Source organism: Pseudopipra pipra, chromosome 6 (genome assembly GCF_036250125.1).
Source record: "Pseudopipra pipra isolate bDixPip1 chromosome 6, bDixPip1.hap1, whole genome shotgun sequence".
Classification (NCBI taxonomy): domain Eukaryota; kingdom Metazoa; phylum Chordata; class Aves; order Passeriformes; family Pipridae; genus Pseudopipra; species Pseudopipra pipra.
Window position 1 is genome coordinate 50,977,807 of NC_087554.1, and position 17,586 is coordinate 50,995,392.

The 17,586-nt window shown below is 36.1% G+C and overlaps 1 protein-coding gene across 3 annotated transcripts in view; it reads right to left on the reverse strand.

Annotated features, from left to right (window-relative positions):
• Positions 1-3,818: 3,818 nt before the first annotated feature.
• ATG2B (autophagy related 2B) overlaps positions 3,819-17,586 on the reverse strand; it is a 49,459-nt gene continuing 35,691 nt past the window's right edge. For all 3 annotated transcript variants that reach the window (XM_064659094.1, XM_064659093.1, XM_064659092.1), the window contains exons 33-42: positions 16,381-16,575; positions 15,682-15,783; positions 14,199-14,277; positions 13,179-13,383; positions 12,105-12,174; positions 11,055-11,137; positions 10,523-10,644; positions 10,190-10,344; positions 9,011-9,160; positions 3,819-8,281 (exon numbers count right to left, since the gene is read on the reverse strand). In XM_064659094.1, the coding sequence (XP_064515164.1) occupies positions 8,051-8,281; positions 9,011-9,160; positions 10,190-10,344; positions 10,523-10,644; positions 11,055-11,137; positions 12,105-12,174; positions 13,179-13,383; positions 14,199-14,277; positions 15,682-15,783; positions 16,381-16,575 (1,392 nt within the window). In that variant the 3' untranslated portion in view covers positions 3,819-8,050. The remainder of the gene's footprint in view (positions 8,282-9,010; positions 9,161-10,189; positions 10,345-10,522; positions 10,645-11,054; positions 11,138-12,104; positions 12,175-13,178; positions 13,384-14,198; positions 14,278-15,681; positions 15,784-16,380; positions 16,576-17,586) is intronic.

Below are 17,586 nucleotides of genomic sequence, written 5' to 3' on the forward strand. Positions count from 1 at the left end.
AACAGAGAAAGACACTGAGTGTGCTTTGGAAACAAACATCTCCATCCTTCATCAGGACGGCTTAATGCTTACACCCAGAGCTTCCTCCTCAGCTCTGCAGGCTCTGTTCAGGCAGGTGAACTCACTTCACTGTCCTTTTTCTACATTAACTTTGCTGCAGACACAAGTTTTGCAAAAGCAACAAGTGTTAATCGGCAACACAAAGAGGACTCCAATGAACCCATTTGTATAGCTATCCCTAAAATGTGTACTGAGGAAGAAAAAAAACAACAAACCTCAAACATTTTTCAAGTCTTCAGTGTTACTCTGCCTGCATGGCAAGTTTAAATTCAACTGATTGCCCCTGGGGTAGCAGTACTGATCAAGTAATTCAGACACAAGAGCACTAACAGCAAATCTCAGGGGTGGCAGAAATAACAATACTGCTCAACTTTATTCATCAACCTTCCTGGACTTTTCTCTTAAACCACTGTTGGGGCTTCATGCTTAATAGGAAGCAGCATCAGTAAAAATTCAGGTTGAGGACAACAAGGAAAGATTGTTATGATGAAAATTGCATTTGAAAACCTTCTCTCTTAACGTCAGTGTGGATTTTTGCATTAAATAATACAAGAGGCTTAGGGCAACAATGTAGTGGCATCAATGGCTAATGTAGTAGGACACACTCCTATGTAATTGCCTCCTGTCATTTCTGCAATGCCTGTGGGATATTGTGAAGAGACAGAGCCCAGTTTACAACCCCATGACAACGGATCTTCTCAAACTTGGAGGTAATTTTTCTTTTTGAATGAATTGTCAAACTCCATTGTATTAACAAATATACCTGGAGGTGTATCACTTTTGGTCGGGAAAAGGAAAAAGGGGCCTCCTGCCAATAGTTTACAGCACTTAGGAAAGAACAGTAGCAAAAAGAGAAAGCCATGCCCTGGGACAATACTTTTGGCTGGTGCGAACAGAATTCAGCTATCAAGTAAGAGGATTTTCTCCAATGGAATTGGTATAATTGCTCCCCCTCGTTTACATTTGCTGAGTTTGGCCTGTGACTGTTCTGAGGAAAGCAAGCACTCAGAGAGAGAAGTGACGTGGAGAAAACAAAAAAGAGCAAACAACAAGGTATTAAACAGCTCTGAAAGGCCAAGAGAAAACAGACCTCAAGAGCATCACTGAAAGCCTCATGTTTAAAATAAATACTTTCAGTGCTCTAAAAGACACTTCTGCCACTGAGTACAGAGGGAGAGGCCATAATGAAAGTGAATCATTTTAAGTTATTGAGTGATTCCAGGAAACATTTCAGATCTGTTAAACATTAGTAAAAAGATAAATGATACCAGGAATTGTATTTCTCAAAAACTTGTATCTGTATAAAGAACGTATTTATACAACTGGGCACTGTTATTTCCATCCTCTCTTGCCATACTTTGCTTTTCTATTACCTTTCCATCCAGAGTACTAAGTGTTGCACACATCTTTATCCATCACTGCCAGGTCCGTATGCTATCTGGTTTTCTGTCAGCAGCAATGGATCCAGATCTGTACAATACTCATCATAGCAAAGCGTACACCCAGGAATACCCTGCTATGGTCTTGCCAACACTCTCACAGCACACCCTTGTGCCATTTCATCTTTTGTGGTTCAGCTCATCATGCCTGCCCCTGCCATTCAGCCAAGGACTGCCACTGTTGTGGAACTGTCAAACATCCTCAAACTCACAACTCCTGTCACTTACAAGCAGCCATAAGTCTCTCTCAGACTGTGCTGTACACACAGTAGGAAGCATTTTCAAACTCAACAGACAGAAGAGGAGAAGGAAAGAAAGGAAAGAAAGGAAGGAAAGGAAGGAAAGGAAGGAAAGGAAGGAAAGGAAGGAAAGGAAAGAAAGGAAAGAAAGGAAAGAAAGGAAAGAAAGGAAGGAAAGGAAGGAAAGAAAGGAAAGGAAGGAAAGGAAGGAAAGGAAGGAAAGGAAGGAAAGGAAGGAAAGGAAGGAAAGGGAAGAAAGGGAAGAAAGGGAAGAAAGGGAAGAAAGGAAGAAAGGAAAGAAAGGAAAGAAAGGAAAGAAAGGAAAGAAAGGAAAGAAAGGAAAGAAAGGAAAGAAAGGAAAGAAAGGAAAGAAAGGAAAGAAAGGAAAGAAAGGAAAGAAAGGAAAAGAAGGAAAAGAAGGAAAAGAAAGGAAAGAAAGGAAAAGAAAGGAAAAGAAGGAAAAGAAGGAAAAGAAAGAAGGAAAAGAAAGAAAAGAAAGAAGTGCTGGGAGATTCATGCAGTTGTTGGAGCCACCAACAAATCTTCAGTACCAAACAACTGCCAAGTGTTGAAGTCCAAAGGTGCAAGTTAAAGCTTTCTAATGGATATAGCGCCTACTTATCTTTGTGCCCATGGGCTGCAATGGACCAAGCTCCATTTTATTGAGTATATACCCCCATATCGCCAAAACTTGCCTCCTGCTCAAACAGGTACACATCTCTTCTCCTCCCTAGAGGCTTCCTTCCACTCTTTGGCCTGCAAGAGCCAAGTTTAACACTCATGTTCCTAGTAAAGAATTAAATCAACAACAGAGCAAACAAGAGCCTGAGAACTTCACTACAGATAACTATTTCACAAATTCTCTTGACAAACATCTAGGAAGCTTGGACTGCTTCCTTGCCTGTGGGGTCATGAATACTTCATGGTTGCCCTTCAGTAAGCTCTGCTTTCATCTAATCAGTCTGTTTCAGAACAAAACATCTCTGAAACTTCAATTATCTCTCACAAAAAGGCAGCTTTATGAAATCTTTTATAATCTCTGATAATACAAGATGGTTTAAAACACTATTTCCTAGAAATATGAAGTGGCAAAAAAAAAATCCCATTATTTAATACCACATTTCAAAGGTTGCTAGCAAAAATCATTTACGAGGGAAAAAAAAAAAAAAGGAATGCTTGAGCCTCAGTCATGCTCAATTAGGAATGGAGTTCAAGGACACAAACTCATGTTGCTCCGGGTTGGTATGTCTTACTGGTGGCTTTCCATAAATTCTCAGCTGGAGTGTCATCAGCTGTGGCCTTATTCTCCTTTGCTAGTCTGGAGCAACATTCAAATTATCCTTGGTATGCCTCAGTATTGCAAAGAGAAAGAACTTTACCACTTCCTTCAATCCACGTGAGGTCTTGCTTAAAAAAAAAGGTAGGGAGGGAAGAGGAGATACACAGGATGGGAGTCAGTTTCCTTCTTAAATGAAGGGTTACTGTTTGACAGAATAGTTATCCAGGCCTTATACAGTGAGCACGCCTCATCCCCCAGAATGTTACATCATTACAAAACTCAGTAGAAAATTATTTACACTTGTCACATTATTCAGGGCCCTGGCACTGGCAGCAGCATTTAATACCGCCCAGTACTCAGATCTCTTTTCAGATGCTTGTACCTTAACATATGTGAAATGGGCATTAGAGAACATCCTGAAAGACATTTATTATTTTGCATCCTTCACAGAGTTTGGAAGCTAATAAAGCCTTAAAAATCTCCACTGAATGCAGAAATAAGATATACGTTCTTAGTAAATAAATGTGGCAACAGGCCTATGGGGGCACAATATCTGATCATACAGGTAAAGAGCACTTTGTTGATGCAGAGCAGAGGTGGTTTCAGGTTATATCAGCCAGCTTAATACATTTCCTACCTTTTGACCTGCATGCAACTTTAAAGCTTTCCTTTTTTAATCAGTATAATTTTATTTTTTTTTTGAGGTACAACAGTCAGGTAGATAAAAAGTTTTAAGTTAATTCAAGTGTTTTGGGAGACTGTTTTCTGGGTCAGTTATATTCACAGGTAGAGAAAACCAACTCAAGGAACAAATTCAGATATTTATTTATGTATTGTTACAAATTTGTGGTTTTTTTTTTTCATTAAATGTATTTAACAGACAACCTATTTGCACTCAGGCCTTTCGGCATTTTAATAAGCTAAAATATACACTTTTGGTGCCATATAAATTATGGTTAAAAATAATTCTCAAGGACATACTGAGGGGACAAGAACTGTAAGCAAAATAACTCAAGTTGAAATAGTCAATTCCCTTCAACAGTGGTTTCTATTTCATGAGATTATATTCTTTACGCTAGCAAACTATATACAAACAACACAACAAAACTACTGTAAGTGCAAAAATGTAAAAAATATACACAAACATATACACAAACTGCTGTGTTTCTGTCTGAGCTACCTTACTATTAAGAAATCCAGTACAAATGCATGATTTGTATTTATGTATTTAACTTGTAGTATCTAATATTTAATTGTAAACAAGATTCAGCATGTAGAGCAACTTAAAACAGTTGTCAGAAGCTTAAATCATGAGGCCTGGAGACTGAAGAACTGTGCACATTAGGATCCAAACCAAAATACATACCCATACCTTTTCTGACCTATACTGCTGGGGCATTTAGGGTATGCAAAAAATTTAGAAATATTTAACTACTCCAAACAAATTCTTGAATTTGATTGTTTTACAAAATGCATACATTTCAATATTTAAAGTAAAATCATTATCACATTTGCAGGTGTATGGATCATGTTCAGTAGGAGTGTTTTGTTCATAACCATCAAATAGGTTTCCGGTTTATTAAAAAACCTTTCTTGGCAACTCAGTTAAGGAACTCTAAATGAAAGCAAGCAATGGATGTTCACAATCAAACAATTAGTGAGCAAATGGTCACATCCCTTAAGCACAGATGAATTCACTGGGGACTGACCAGTGAGTCACTGATGATACTTATCATTAGGTAAGTATGTGTAGGATACACTGCATTGCTGAAAGCCTACAGGATTTAGAAACCATGAACAGATATTGGAAAGAAAATGGAAGCTGCCTTTGCATGGATGTGATGATTTGCTGCCATGAGTCACTGCTAAGATTCTTAGTAAGGATGTTTTTTTGTTTGTTTGTTGGCAAAAGATGGTTGTCTTTTTTTCAGGTACTTCCCAGGCACTCACTGATGTATTATTTGAAGCACCTGGGCACTTAAGAAAACCCAGGATGACAGTTCTGTCTATCAGGACGGTATAGGACTAAGTAACAGTAGTAGCAGTAGTAGTGTTAGTTCAACATCAGAGAATGTGGAGAGAATTAAACATTAACTGTGTCAGTTTACAGCCTCCACAAATATGAAGTGTCCGTATCTATAGCAACTCGTTTCAGTGGAAAATTCAAGTACAACAATATTTTCACAAATCTCCTCATGCTAACGGAGAATACAGTAACGTATCCATAGGCTTCCATTTCCAGGAAATATGTCAAGAGTCAAATCTCATTTTGTGTATTTTCTAAGTGCTTGAAAATTTACAGCATTGAGGAGAACATTTGATGAATTCCTTCTCATACGTGATACTTTTTGATTTAAAACACAAGCCAATCCATACAAGACACATTCTGAAAACTAGTTTGATGTAAAGACTAGTTTCACAAGTTTTGTGAGCTTTTAGGTTTTTTTAAACATTTCAAACAGTGCGACGATGCAGAATATACACCCTAAAATTAAAAAACTGCTTGTAAAAATAAAACGTTGGAAAAAAATTTAGAATCGATTTCACTGAAAAGGCTCAATAAAGTGCAAGCAGTAAATGAGAGGGTTTACATAGTGAAAAGTGAAGTTTAATAAATTCATACAATCTATATTGCTGACAATGAGAGACACGCTATAAAAATGTTTTACCTTGACACCATGCCCTCATATAAAAATATATTCTAATTGTCTTGCAGTACAATCAGATCTTGACAGAACTGAAAATGAAAAGAACACTGAAATGCCACTGCTCCTTCTCAGCAATGTCAAAAAGAAAGAAAATATGTAGAGTTATACTATTGCAGTGTACTCTAACTGGATGAACTGGACTAGCTGAAATTACATAGTATGGTAATTGCAAATGAAAAAGATGCATTGCTACTTACTTGCATTGACTCCTCACCACTTCTTGAGAAGGTATTCAGGAGGTGCCACATTGCAAATACGGAACTCATTCCTGTGCAAAAATTCTCACACTTTGAGCTCTCACTAAAGCAGAGCTCTCTAATTACTGGACAAAAGTATGCACTGCAGCAAGCATTTTTACATCAAAAAATACTTCATGTCATTAAATCTGCAGGTCTTTGTCCTCTCAAAAGTATCTCCTCCTGCTTGCAGCAAGTCTTTTAACTGAAATAACCAGGTCTTCAAAGTGTATCACAACTTAGACGATTCCAGCAATTGGAAACAAACCTTTGTAATATCACCTGTCACCCAATGAAGGAATTTGCTTTTAACTGGAACTTTTTTTTTATGAAAAATAATAAAGCATACTGCAAAAGTCTTCCCAGCAGAGGGGACATTTTCAAATCATTTACCCTCCAGGCAGATTCTTTGGTGTTCAGGAATAGAGAGTATAGAATCAGCATGAACAAGCAACAATTATTTTCCTTCATACGCTCCTGTTTGTCCTGTAAGGCCCATCATGCTATTGGCAAATATTAGAGAGGTAAACTACTTCTTCTTTACCCTTAGAGACTGAAGTCTGATCAATAGCATTTGATGTCTCCCTTTCAGTGGAGATTTTCCACATGGCATATAGGCAGAATTTCCACTTATTATTAGCACAGGACTATGACAAACTTACATCCTGGCTAGTCATTCGAAGTTTAACCTGTTGAAATTCAAAATGAGTATTTTTGTATTCAAAAGAGTCTTTACTTTTTAGCCTCCAGTTTTTGCTAATATAAGATAAAAGAAGTTAATTATTGCACAGCTAGTGCCAAGCCTTTTAACTGCCCCAAAATGGTGCAATGTCAGGTGCTTAATAAAGCTCTGTGGAGACCCTGGTCACCTACTAAATAGTAAATAATGTCAGTACCAACTTTGATTTTTGAAGTTTTGCTGTTCTTTTTTTAAATCCTCTCACCCATTCCAAGTTCCCATTAAACAACCCCCAATACTCATTTTCAAATAACTGACACACAATCTAAATTAAAAATATCTTGTGAGAGCAGCAGCTTTGCAACAATATGAACTTTAAACAAAAGCAGAGTATTAAAATAAAGTCTGTATAGCCTTTTAACTATGAAATTATGAAATAATTCATTTTTACTTATGATTTTTCATTCTTATAAAAAACTGTTGGCCACAATTAAAATCAACTCCTGTTTTCTTGAAGAATACATATTTTTAGCATTGTAGTTAGTATAACAGAAGACAAAAAATGTTTTAACATATAATGAGTTTAAATAAATTTAAGACACTTTTCTGTAGGATCATCATCAAATGATGTTCTTTTCAATAATTTGTGTAAGCGTCTAAACCACATAAAGGATAATGCACATTACATTTTATTCACACTATAAAAAAAGCACAATATACAGGCCATATCTTTTAAAGTGCAACACAACAGAACATTTCTGCAACATTCAGGTTCTTCAAAAACCCACAAAAGTAGGTATTTAATATTTAGGACCAAATCCTGTTTGGAGGTGTATCAACACTGAATCTAAACTCTGAATGGTTATCAAGCTTGTCCTTGCTGTAAGTGCCACGCTAAAAGCGATGCTTATGACCACTAAACAGTATTATCTTATCTGCTTCCATATTAGACAGCCTTCATGTCACATGTCCACAATGAAGGCTTTTATTCTTTAGTCAGTGAAGAGCATCCGCAGAGCCCTTTATTGAAGACAGTTCTTTGACTATGTTCAGAAAACCTCTTTAAAGTCCACTTAGCTTCACCATACAGGCTACTGTTTCAGATGTTAAATATACCAAGAAAAATATGGTAAATGGAACAGAGCAAGCATGTCTCTGAGTTGGCAGCGCATGCTTCACTACGTTTGGCACTATCTACCAAATGTATTGGTAACACACAGTATGAGCACGTACCAATTTGCTTTTCACCTCATAAATATTTTTGGTTGGATGTTTTGTGAATAACAGTTGAAAACCTCATTTGTTCCTGAGATGAGCATGACAAAAAGTGAGCTCCATCTAAAGCTGCCAACAGGACATTCCTCTGCATTTCCAGCCTTGCTACCTGTGTGCTGAGCCAGATTTACAATCTCAATCCTCCCCAAGGCGCCACTTCTGAGACTCTTCTTGACGCACATCTGGCCTGATCTGGTTTCTCATTCCACCTAGAACATTTGAGGTTGCCTCTGTTGCAACAATGAAAGGTTTCACCACAGTTGGTGGGATTTGGCGGAGGACTCCTCCTACTGCTCCAGTTACTCCTCTGTTTTCATGCTCACGAGCAGCAGTCTCATAGATGGTTTGGGCTGTGTCCGTAATCCCCTTTGAGAAATTAAAAGAAATCAGTTACACTGAAAAAGAAAAAGCAACCTCTCCCAATTTTAGAGAAATTTTAAACTGCTCAGCATTTCTCATCTTGGTGATTTGTATTATAGCTGTAGTAAACTATACTGATACAAATATGATTTAGTTGTTCTTCTGTGAACTCAGAGATGTAAGTATTTCATCTGACTTCCAGTGGCACATGTTGTGCATACGGGAAACAGATGTGGGGTACTGTGGGCTATTAAAAAATGACAGAGTTCACTGGAAACTCAGCTGAGACCTTACTTCATAGACACCATACCATGTGTAACTAAAAGTATAATACAAAAATACAATAAAAACAGGTCAGCATTCTAATTTATAACATGCTGTAAAAGCTTTCACTTCTTTTAAATCCAGTATTATGATTAAACTCTACCTCAGAATTAACAGTAACTCCAAAGGGAGCAGGAAGGGGGTGGGCAGGAAGTAAGGACGGATGATACGGTGCAGGAAATCAAGTTTACAGGATTTACAATAGTTGTAAACCATCACAGCTGTAGAGCACTCACGTCCTATTCACATTTATCTGCATGATACCTTAGTTTACTTCTGCTTTTTCCATGCAAGGTTTCTGTTGGTTTAAGTTTACTGATGAAGACAGTCGTGTTCAAAACCTAAATCCTCTTCTTTATTGGGTCAGCTTAAACTAGCATCTGTTAATCTGTTAGTCACTCTTGCACTCACCTCTTTTACGACACTGTAGGCTTTGGCTACACCTTCCCGTAGGTCTACCGGCTGATGAGCTAAACGATGGCGAGGGAATCGCTTGATCTTTTTTGCTTCAATAAAGGTAGGCCCTGGTGATACCATGTCATATGCAGTTTCTGCAGCTGCCTGAAGATCAGGAGCAAATGCAAAACATGTAAGAAGTCTTATGGTACCCAACCGCAAATTTAAACTACTAATAGGGTGATATCATTGAAATAAAACAATTCTTATTCCACAAATAATACTCATTTACATAAGATTAAGGTTTTGTACAAGAACTTCTGGAATGGGTGTGGCTGTAACTATACATTAAGTTCCATAATGAAAGAATGAATGTTGTGGGTTTAGGTGGGTTTTCTCCCCTTCTAATTTTTGTCTCTTCAAAGGCATCCTCTAATCTGCATGAAATGCTCAAGACAGAAACTGAACATTTGATCAATGGTACATATTTCTTACAAACACACAAGAACACATATAATCCCATTCGTGAATAACACCACTTTTGGTGTGCTTAAGCACATACACAATTTTTGCAAAATCAGGTGGTAAAAGTGTATTTTCATTATGTATTTTACATTAAGGAACATAAATTTATTAACTCTTTAATCCAAGATTACTTTGGGATTAAATCCAGAAAACTTTACAGACTTTGTGTACATCAACACAAATAGTATTGGGTTTAGGTTTTGGGGGTTTTTTCCTTTGTTGGTTTCGTGGGCTTTTTTTGTTTTGTTTTAAATATGCACAGATAAGTTGAGATTTTTAAAAAAGGCAAGAATCTATTACTGGAAAATACATGTGTGAAGAACTCATCTTTATCAATAAAAATGATCTTTTAGTGAAGCTGAAAATTTTAGTATTAAACTGTACATTGTAATACATCAAAGCCATAAGAAACATGTAGCAGCTTGGGTGTTCAGCAGTATTTTAACACAGTTTTCCAACTATTGCATTTGATGCCATAGTTCTCACCTCACAGATTGATGCAAACTCTGCCCAGTCCCTGCTTTCCTATTTATACAGCTGCTTTTTTTTTTCCTTTTAAATACATACTTCCAACTTTAAATTTACAGCATTAAGATTTTAGTTTAATATAGAGCACTTACTAGGAGCATTTCTCCTTTTATGTCTAACTTCAGAAGTAATACACTGTACCTGTATAGTCTGAACCATTCTGTTTGTCAGCTCCAGTGCTGCCATTGCAGTGGAAGTACCAAAAGAAGCTGCTCCTCTTTGAAAGCCCCTGACGATACGTCCGTCCTTCCGGTACTGCTCTATCGGCAACCACACCAAGTCCTTCAGACCTTGGACTGAAAGTGAAGACAGAACACCATAGTCAGAAAGTTCTCTTAAATAAGCAGAATGCCTTGAAAGGAAGTGAAAACAAGGGTCAACACAGTTTGTGGTGAGCTTTTTAGGGGGGGAGAGGTGTTGTCTGGTTTTTAAGAAAACTGTCACGCGTCTGAGAAGAAATAAGATTTAACTTACCTAACTGCACTAGCGAATGCATAGGCCCTACTCCTCCCAAAATTCCTGGTAGCTGGTTTTTCTTTATATCATTAAGCCATTCACTGATGGCATAGGAGAACAATTTATCCACACCTAACAAACTAAAATAAATAAAATTATTATTTTTTTTTAAACATACAATTCCCAGTAAGATAAATGCATTCATTAGTCACCGAAGTAAAAGATGGCATTTAAACAAAAGAAAAGCTTTTTCAAGTGTCATCTCTTGACACTTCAAGATATCTCTTGAAGTGTGCTATGACCAAGATATGTGCTATCACCAAGACTAGCACATATATTAAATACTGTTCTGAATTAGATGTTATTCTTGAATAACATCATCATTGAAAAAAAATGAGACTCAAGAAATATTTGTAAAGTCAAAAAGCATCTTGGATTTCAGAAGTACATCTTAACAGAAAATTTGCTTTGCATTTGCTATGTTCAGTTATTCACTATGAACTTGTTCAATTTGCAATAGCAATGTTCATCTACATTTCAATAAACTTACCCGTGTCTGTAACAAAGTCTCTTCAGCTTTAATTCCGAGCAGTTCAACTGAGCAAGCCCAATAAGAATCCCAGCCAGTGTTCCCTGTAAGTGAAATATTTTATTGTCACATGAATTTACTTAACCTGTTCAACTCGTGAGAAATAATTTCACCATCTCCACTCTTACTTGTAGGTATTTCTGTCCAAACAGATTCTCCCCCAGTCTTCCAAAAGCTACTTGTTACAGTGCTACAAATCACGTTACCTGAAAACTTCCAAGAGATGAAATTTGACTTAACCTGCTACTCTAAGAAAAACATCTGAATACAAGACAGCTTCTTCAGAAATAATAAGCCATAATAAATTATGTAAACATAGCTCTGGTTTTAGTATGTTCCAGGCATTCTAAAGCTACTATATTTCATGTTTTGATTTCTGACAGCTGGGCAAATTGAAGAAGTTGCTGCTTTCACTCTTCCATATTTTCTTACTGATTCGCTGTGTCAAAGCACAATTCTGATTGTGCAAACAGGATTTTTTGATATCTGTTTCTAAATGCAGTATAACAACCAATGCATATTTTAAGAAGAACTATGAGCATTTTTTTGTATTTATAACAGATTCTGCCATTGCTTCTGAGGTCCACATGTTACTAGACTGCAAGGGATGGAAACAAAGAGAAAAAATGACATTTTATTCTGGCATTAATGAGGAAAAAAAAAATAAAGTGTAGAATTCTCATATCAGACAATGGAATCATCCTTTGAGGGGCACTGCAGCAATGTACTCTGATTTCAAGCCAATCATTGAGTTCATAAATGTGGCATGCAAGTTCCATTTGGAGTTAATCAGATCTGGAGGATCCACCCCTTAGGTTTCAAATTAAGAGTGCAACAAGGTTAAGCTTTATTGAAACTAATGAGAAGAAAAAAAAAGTGGTCTGTATTTGTCTTGATCACATCAATAATGTCTGGGGAGCATAAAAATATACCCCCACTCATGGGGGTTGAGGAAAAACAAAACAAACAACATCAAATTTTTGTTCTATAGCATCAGCATTATGCACAAACCTGATCCATCGATACATGTTTGCCGTGGTAATCAAGTCGTATTGGAACTTCTGATGTGAAACGAAATTCCCTGCAAAGTAAAAAGAAAATTTCATAGTGAGATACATGAAAAGGAAATAAAATTATTTATCCTTCCAAAAGAAACTCCTGGTTTCACATCCTCCTGGAATAGAATGCCATAGTCTTTTCTGTAAGCCATAAATCCTCTAGTTACTGTGTTAGTAGTTCAGAATAAATGTACAAAATACAGTGGCAAATTCACCTTTTCTTGGTTTATTAACATCTAGTTCAGATTAGCATTTGTAATAAATTTAACAGTCCTGCAGAAGTGCTACTAATCCTGCAAGTGAATGTCTTTCCTCAATTTTCACAGCACAATATTCAGTTAAAACTAAACAAACAAAAAACACCAACAAACAAAGAAACCCCATAAAATGATGGCTCTGTAGGTAAAATTTAGTCCTGCAAAAGGAACTTAATAAAAAATTCTGCTGGTGATGTATATGATGGAATAGAACCACAGTCATGCTCTTACAGTTTGGCTCTGCATTGCTTACTAAAGCACACATCTGTTGTTGAAGGCACTTACAATCTGAATACACGTGAAAAAACTTCTGCATAACAAGCTACACTTTTCACAGTCACTTCCTACTCAGGACTACATTAGAGTTTATCTTGTGATATTTTAATCTTATACCTCACCTCTTCCATGATATCCTTTTCCTTTATATACTTTCATCTCTGGTTATATTAGATTTATTTTACATTGTTAGATGTAAGAATATAAACAATGCTCTTTTTATTTATTTGTAAAACATCTCATTACTGGTTCTCTACATAGCAGAGCTTTAATTAATTTTTATTTCTTTGTGCACAGTAATGTTCAAAAGTTAATAAAAGTCATTAGTTACTGTCCTGTGATAGAAATAAATACATCTGATTGCCACACCCAGTCAATGAACAAACAAAAAAATGCACCTTTGCCCTTATGTCTGTATAGTTTATCATCACCTTTCCTTAAAACATTCAGCAGAACAGCTGCGTGTCACTGGAAATTTTGTAACAAAAGTTTACCTGAAAAATACTGGCTGATCACTGTATGATGTCGTTTCTTGTGAGAAATTATCATCATCTCCATTAACCACATCCACAGAGTCAATGCTACCATTTTCATTTGCTTGCTTGTGTGATGAGAAAGAAATGACTGGACTCGGTTCCTTAAGGCTGCTGACGTGCCTGGGCAAACTACACGTAACTTCAGCACCAGGAGACTTTTTAACTAAGATGAGAAGTTATACACAGTAAACTGACTCACATTTTTCACAGAAAGATTGCATTTACACCATTAACTGTGTCCTTAGTAAGTTCTAATGCTTATTAGTAGGACTTATTAACAGGACAATATTTAGACTTTTAGTTATTAACCAAAATTATTTCATGCAGCTTAAGACAAGATTGATGCATCAGCATAAACAATCCCTCTGGTTTTAACGGCAGTATTGCAGAGTGCTTCATTACCTATGCATTTCAGTATGACACCTCAGCAGAAATAGGTAAAGTGTAGCTGCTAACAAATGCACAGACATAGTTAATAGTGGAAATATGCTTTTCAGTATGTACTGCTTTTGCATCAGATGTTGTAGTTGATTAGAAGTACTCCTTTAGCTGCATACATACAGCATTTAATACCTCTTCCATAAAATAGTATGTCTATCTAATAGTTTGAAGTTGTGTAACATAGAGTTCAGTATTATAAATATGCAGTACACTGTATTTGTTTTATCTAATAATTACATCATATTATATACACAATTCTCACGTTTTGTCAGAAGCTCTTATTAAATATGCCCCAATTTCAGTGAAACCTTTTATACAATCAGGATCCCAGGTGTTGAAGACCTTTGTTGATGATTATAAAATACGAAGCTAAAATACCAAGATTCTGTGTTCCAAAAAATCAGTAATTCATGTTAGTGCTCAAACCCCAACACAAGTTTTTATACACACAAGATTCACATGTGAATTTATAGAACATGTACCCACATTAAGGGAGAACAAAGATGCACTTTTATGCTACATTTTTGAAAAGTATACCTTCAGGATCTGGAGTAACTAAGAGTTCTACTTCTGTAGAAAGGCTAGTGAAAAAGTCCTTCAGGAAAAACAAGGCATCCTAATGACAAAAAAATAAAATATAATCAGATTAAAATAAATACAAAGACCCAATTCTCTAAAAATATTATCTATTATTCCAGCTCTATTTCCACACGGTCATGAAACAAAACACATTTCTTCTTTTTGATCCTTTAACACATGCAGAAATCACATAAAATCTAGGACAGAAACCAGGAAGATCCTCCGGCCACTGCCCGCTGCTACATATAACATGATTTCATGATCAATCTAGTTCTGTCTTAAAAATCCAGGGTTGTTTTCATCACTCCTACTGTAATTTTGGAGACTGTTCCAGAACCCAGGTGCTTTAATGGCTACAACATTTTCTCTCATTTCCAATAAAAGGGTATTTAAGTACACTTTATATTCTTTTCTAATACTGTCAAAGTCAGTCAAATCATTACAGATCACCACTGCTTCATTAAAAGTCATTAATATCTGTGGTGTTAATGTTCTAAAGTTATTACATCCCATTTTCTTTTTCTGACAGATGCATCACACCGGTGCCTTATTCATCCTGTCATTAATGATCTGGACTTTCTTTTCCATTTTTGTTTCCAACTGATAAGAAAGACAGATTAAGTAGTAATGAGAAGTATTTCTAATATGACTGCATGCAGCCTGCCCCATGCTTCCAAATGAGCTGTGCTTAATTTCACAGAAGTCGTAAAGGTGAATTCTGTTCATGGCACAAAAGATAAAAGGCTTTAACAAGCACCCAAGAGGGAACACATTTCCTCACTAGATGGCAGTATTTCCAAGCTATTTTTTCTGGATGAAATTATTGCAAACTACACAGAGTTCAATTTTTCTAATAGCAGCATGAAAACCTCGTCTCTAATGTATGTTGACAGAAAGAGAAAGTAGATGTGGAACTCCTAAATTAATACTCAAAACCCAAACATCTCTCTGAAGATGACAAATTAAGCAAGAAATGCCTCAACAAAGAGTAATATGCACTTTATATTTGCATGCCCAAACATATGTACCTTCCTTACTGCTTTAAAAGAAATCCAAATGTTTCTTGAGTACATCGAAAATACTTTGAACAAAGGCTTGCTAAGGAAAGTAAAACAATTTCTGTTCTTCCTGCCACTGCAGTTGACAGCAAGACCAAAGCCTTCAGAGTAAAGAAGCATTTATTGAGTGTCAAGTGCCCTTGACTAAAATGTTGTGAACCACTTCTGGTTTAATGATTAACGTTTTCAATTAAAAACAATGAAGCCACTTCATGAACAAAGCCAGATGATTCAAGAATAAGTACATGATTTTTAAAAGCCATGATTCCAAAACCTTTGAGGTTATCAGAAGTCTCAGGAGGAAAACTTATTGAATAAACAGCCTTGTCTACAGATATTCTAAGTTTTTAAATTAAAAACCAAAAATGGACCCAAAAACCAACCTGGTCAATATTGAGGCGAAGTGGCATTAGGGAAACACGTAAACAACATTCCTGTGGGGATCTGCCAGACTCTGGACGGACATGTAATGCTTTAACTGTTAACTGAAAAAAAATAATAAACAGAAGCATTTACATTCACAATTATTAAATCTCAGAACACTAACTAGGAAAAATATTTAATGCAAAACCTCTGTACTTATCTGATTATAACAGCTAATATTATTAGCAATTATAAAGCTAGTATTGAATAAAAACTTACTATGAATGTAATAAAAATTAGAGGAAACCCCCCCAAAAAGCAATAAATCCTTTATAGAACTAGTAAGACTTCAGTATACCATAAAACTACAACTCTGTATGTGTAGTGAAGTCTCATCATACTCATACAAGTGGACATTTGTTCAAAACCAAATTGTGAAAACTACCAAAAGTTGTCCTGCAAATCTACTTTTTTTAACTGACAGAATCTCAACAACATTAATACCTGACAAGCTACCATTCAAACTCACTTTTTAATCAGTTTTAATATCCATAAAGAGTCAAGCAAACTATCAACAAATTACATTACTTCAGTGTTCCATGAACTCATGCTTTTTCTTGTGCAAGATTTCTAAGAAGAGTACATAACCCCCACGATGATAGTTCAACCACTGTAAATGTAAAAAATTAACATATTTCTAACATATTTCATAACTGTACCATGTTTGAATGTGCTTTTCTGGGCATCTCCTTACTGCAGTAGAGATAGAGAAATTTATTCATCTGTGATGTAGCTAAGCGATCTCTAATCTCCAGGTCTTGAACAATAAAAACCTGTCGGGACACTGGTTGCTCCAACAGACAGGATTCACTTTCTGCACCACATGGAGGGTATACCTCATGCTGGAATTTCACCTTTTACAACAGAAAGAAAACCAGCATAATCAGTTTCAGTGAAAAAGAGCATTTAACAGCAGAATACTATTTAAAAAAAACAAACAAAACAGAAAACCACACCACACATAGGAACTATAATAGCTGTCTGCTATTTTAAATCTACAGGAATAATATTGGGATTTCTGAAAACTATTCAGCTTTTTACATGTAGCAGGAGAAATCTTCCAATTTCTAGCTGTGTATATATTCATATCTTAGGATGCAAATTCAAGCCAAAACGAAGAGTCAGTATAAGACAATGAACGAGTTTCATTTTTTGTTTTAACACTGACTTTGCTTTTTCCTCTCAATCCTGACATCGTTCTTACTTCACAGTGAAGCCTGTATCAGGCAATCCTGCAATTCTTGAATCCTGCACCCTCTACACTTGGGAAAGTAAGGTTTCTTCCCTACCAATTGACTTCTCAAGTGGCTTCTTGCAGTCTTATTTCCTTTTTCTTTACTCACTTTAGTCCATATAAATTCGAATTCATTATTTTTCTTAATTTCTTAGTAATTCTGAATTATCTTCTTTTCCCTATCTCTTAATGCAGTTCTCATGTTCGGTCACAGAGCTGTGGTGACACGCAAACCACTCCCTGTCCCACCAAACCACGCCAGATCCCAGCCTCCAGCAGAGGGCACACAGCAGTGGCCTCTACTGGCCTGATTTGCAAAGAAACATCCACTGTTTGTGACATTGTCTCCTTAATAATAATAATGTTTAAAGAAGAAATTAAGTCTTCCACAAAGTTAGGAGTACAAATGGGGGGAAAAAAATCTTTTTGCCTCGGTGTTAACACTAATTCATTAAATATCCACAAATTAAGAAATGGCTATACTTCTACATATGAAGTTTTCCAGAGGGAATATTAAACGCTTCCTTTCTTTCCTCTTTTTTATTGCAATGTCATATTGTTTCTAGAAAAGACACATCCACATATTCCTGGCAAGCTTGAAGTGCTAATTGGATGAATTTTAAGCTTTAGA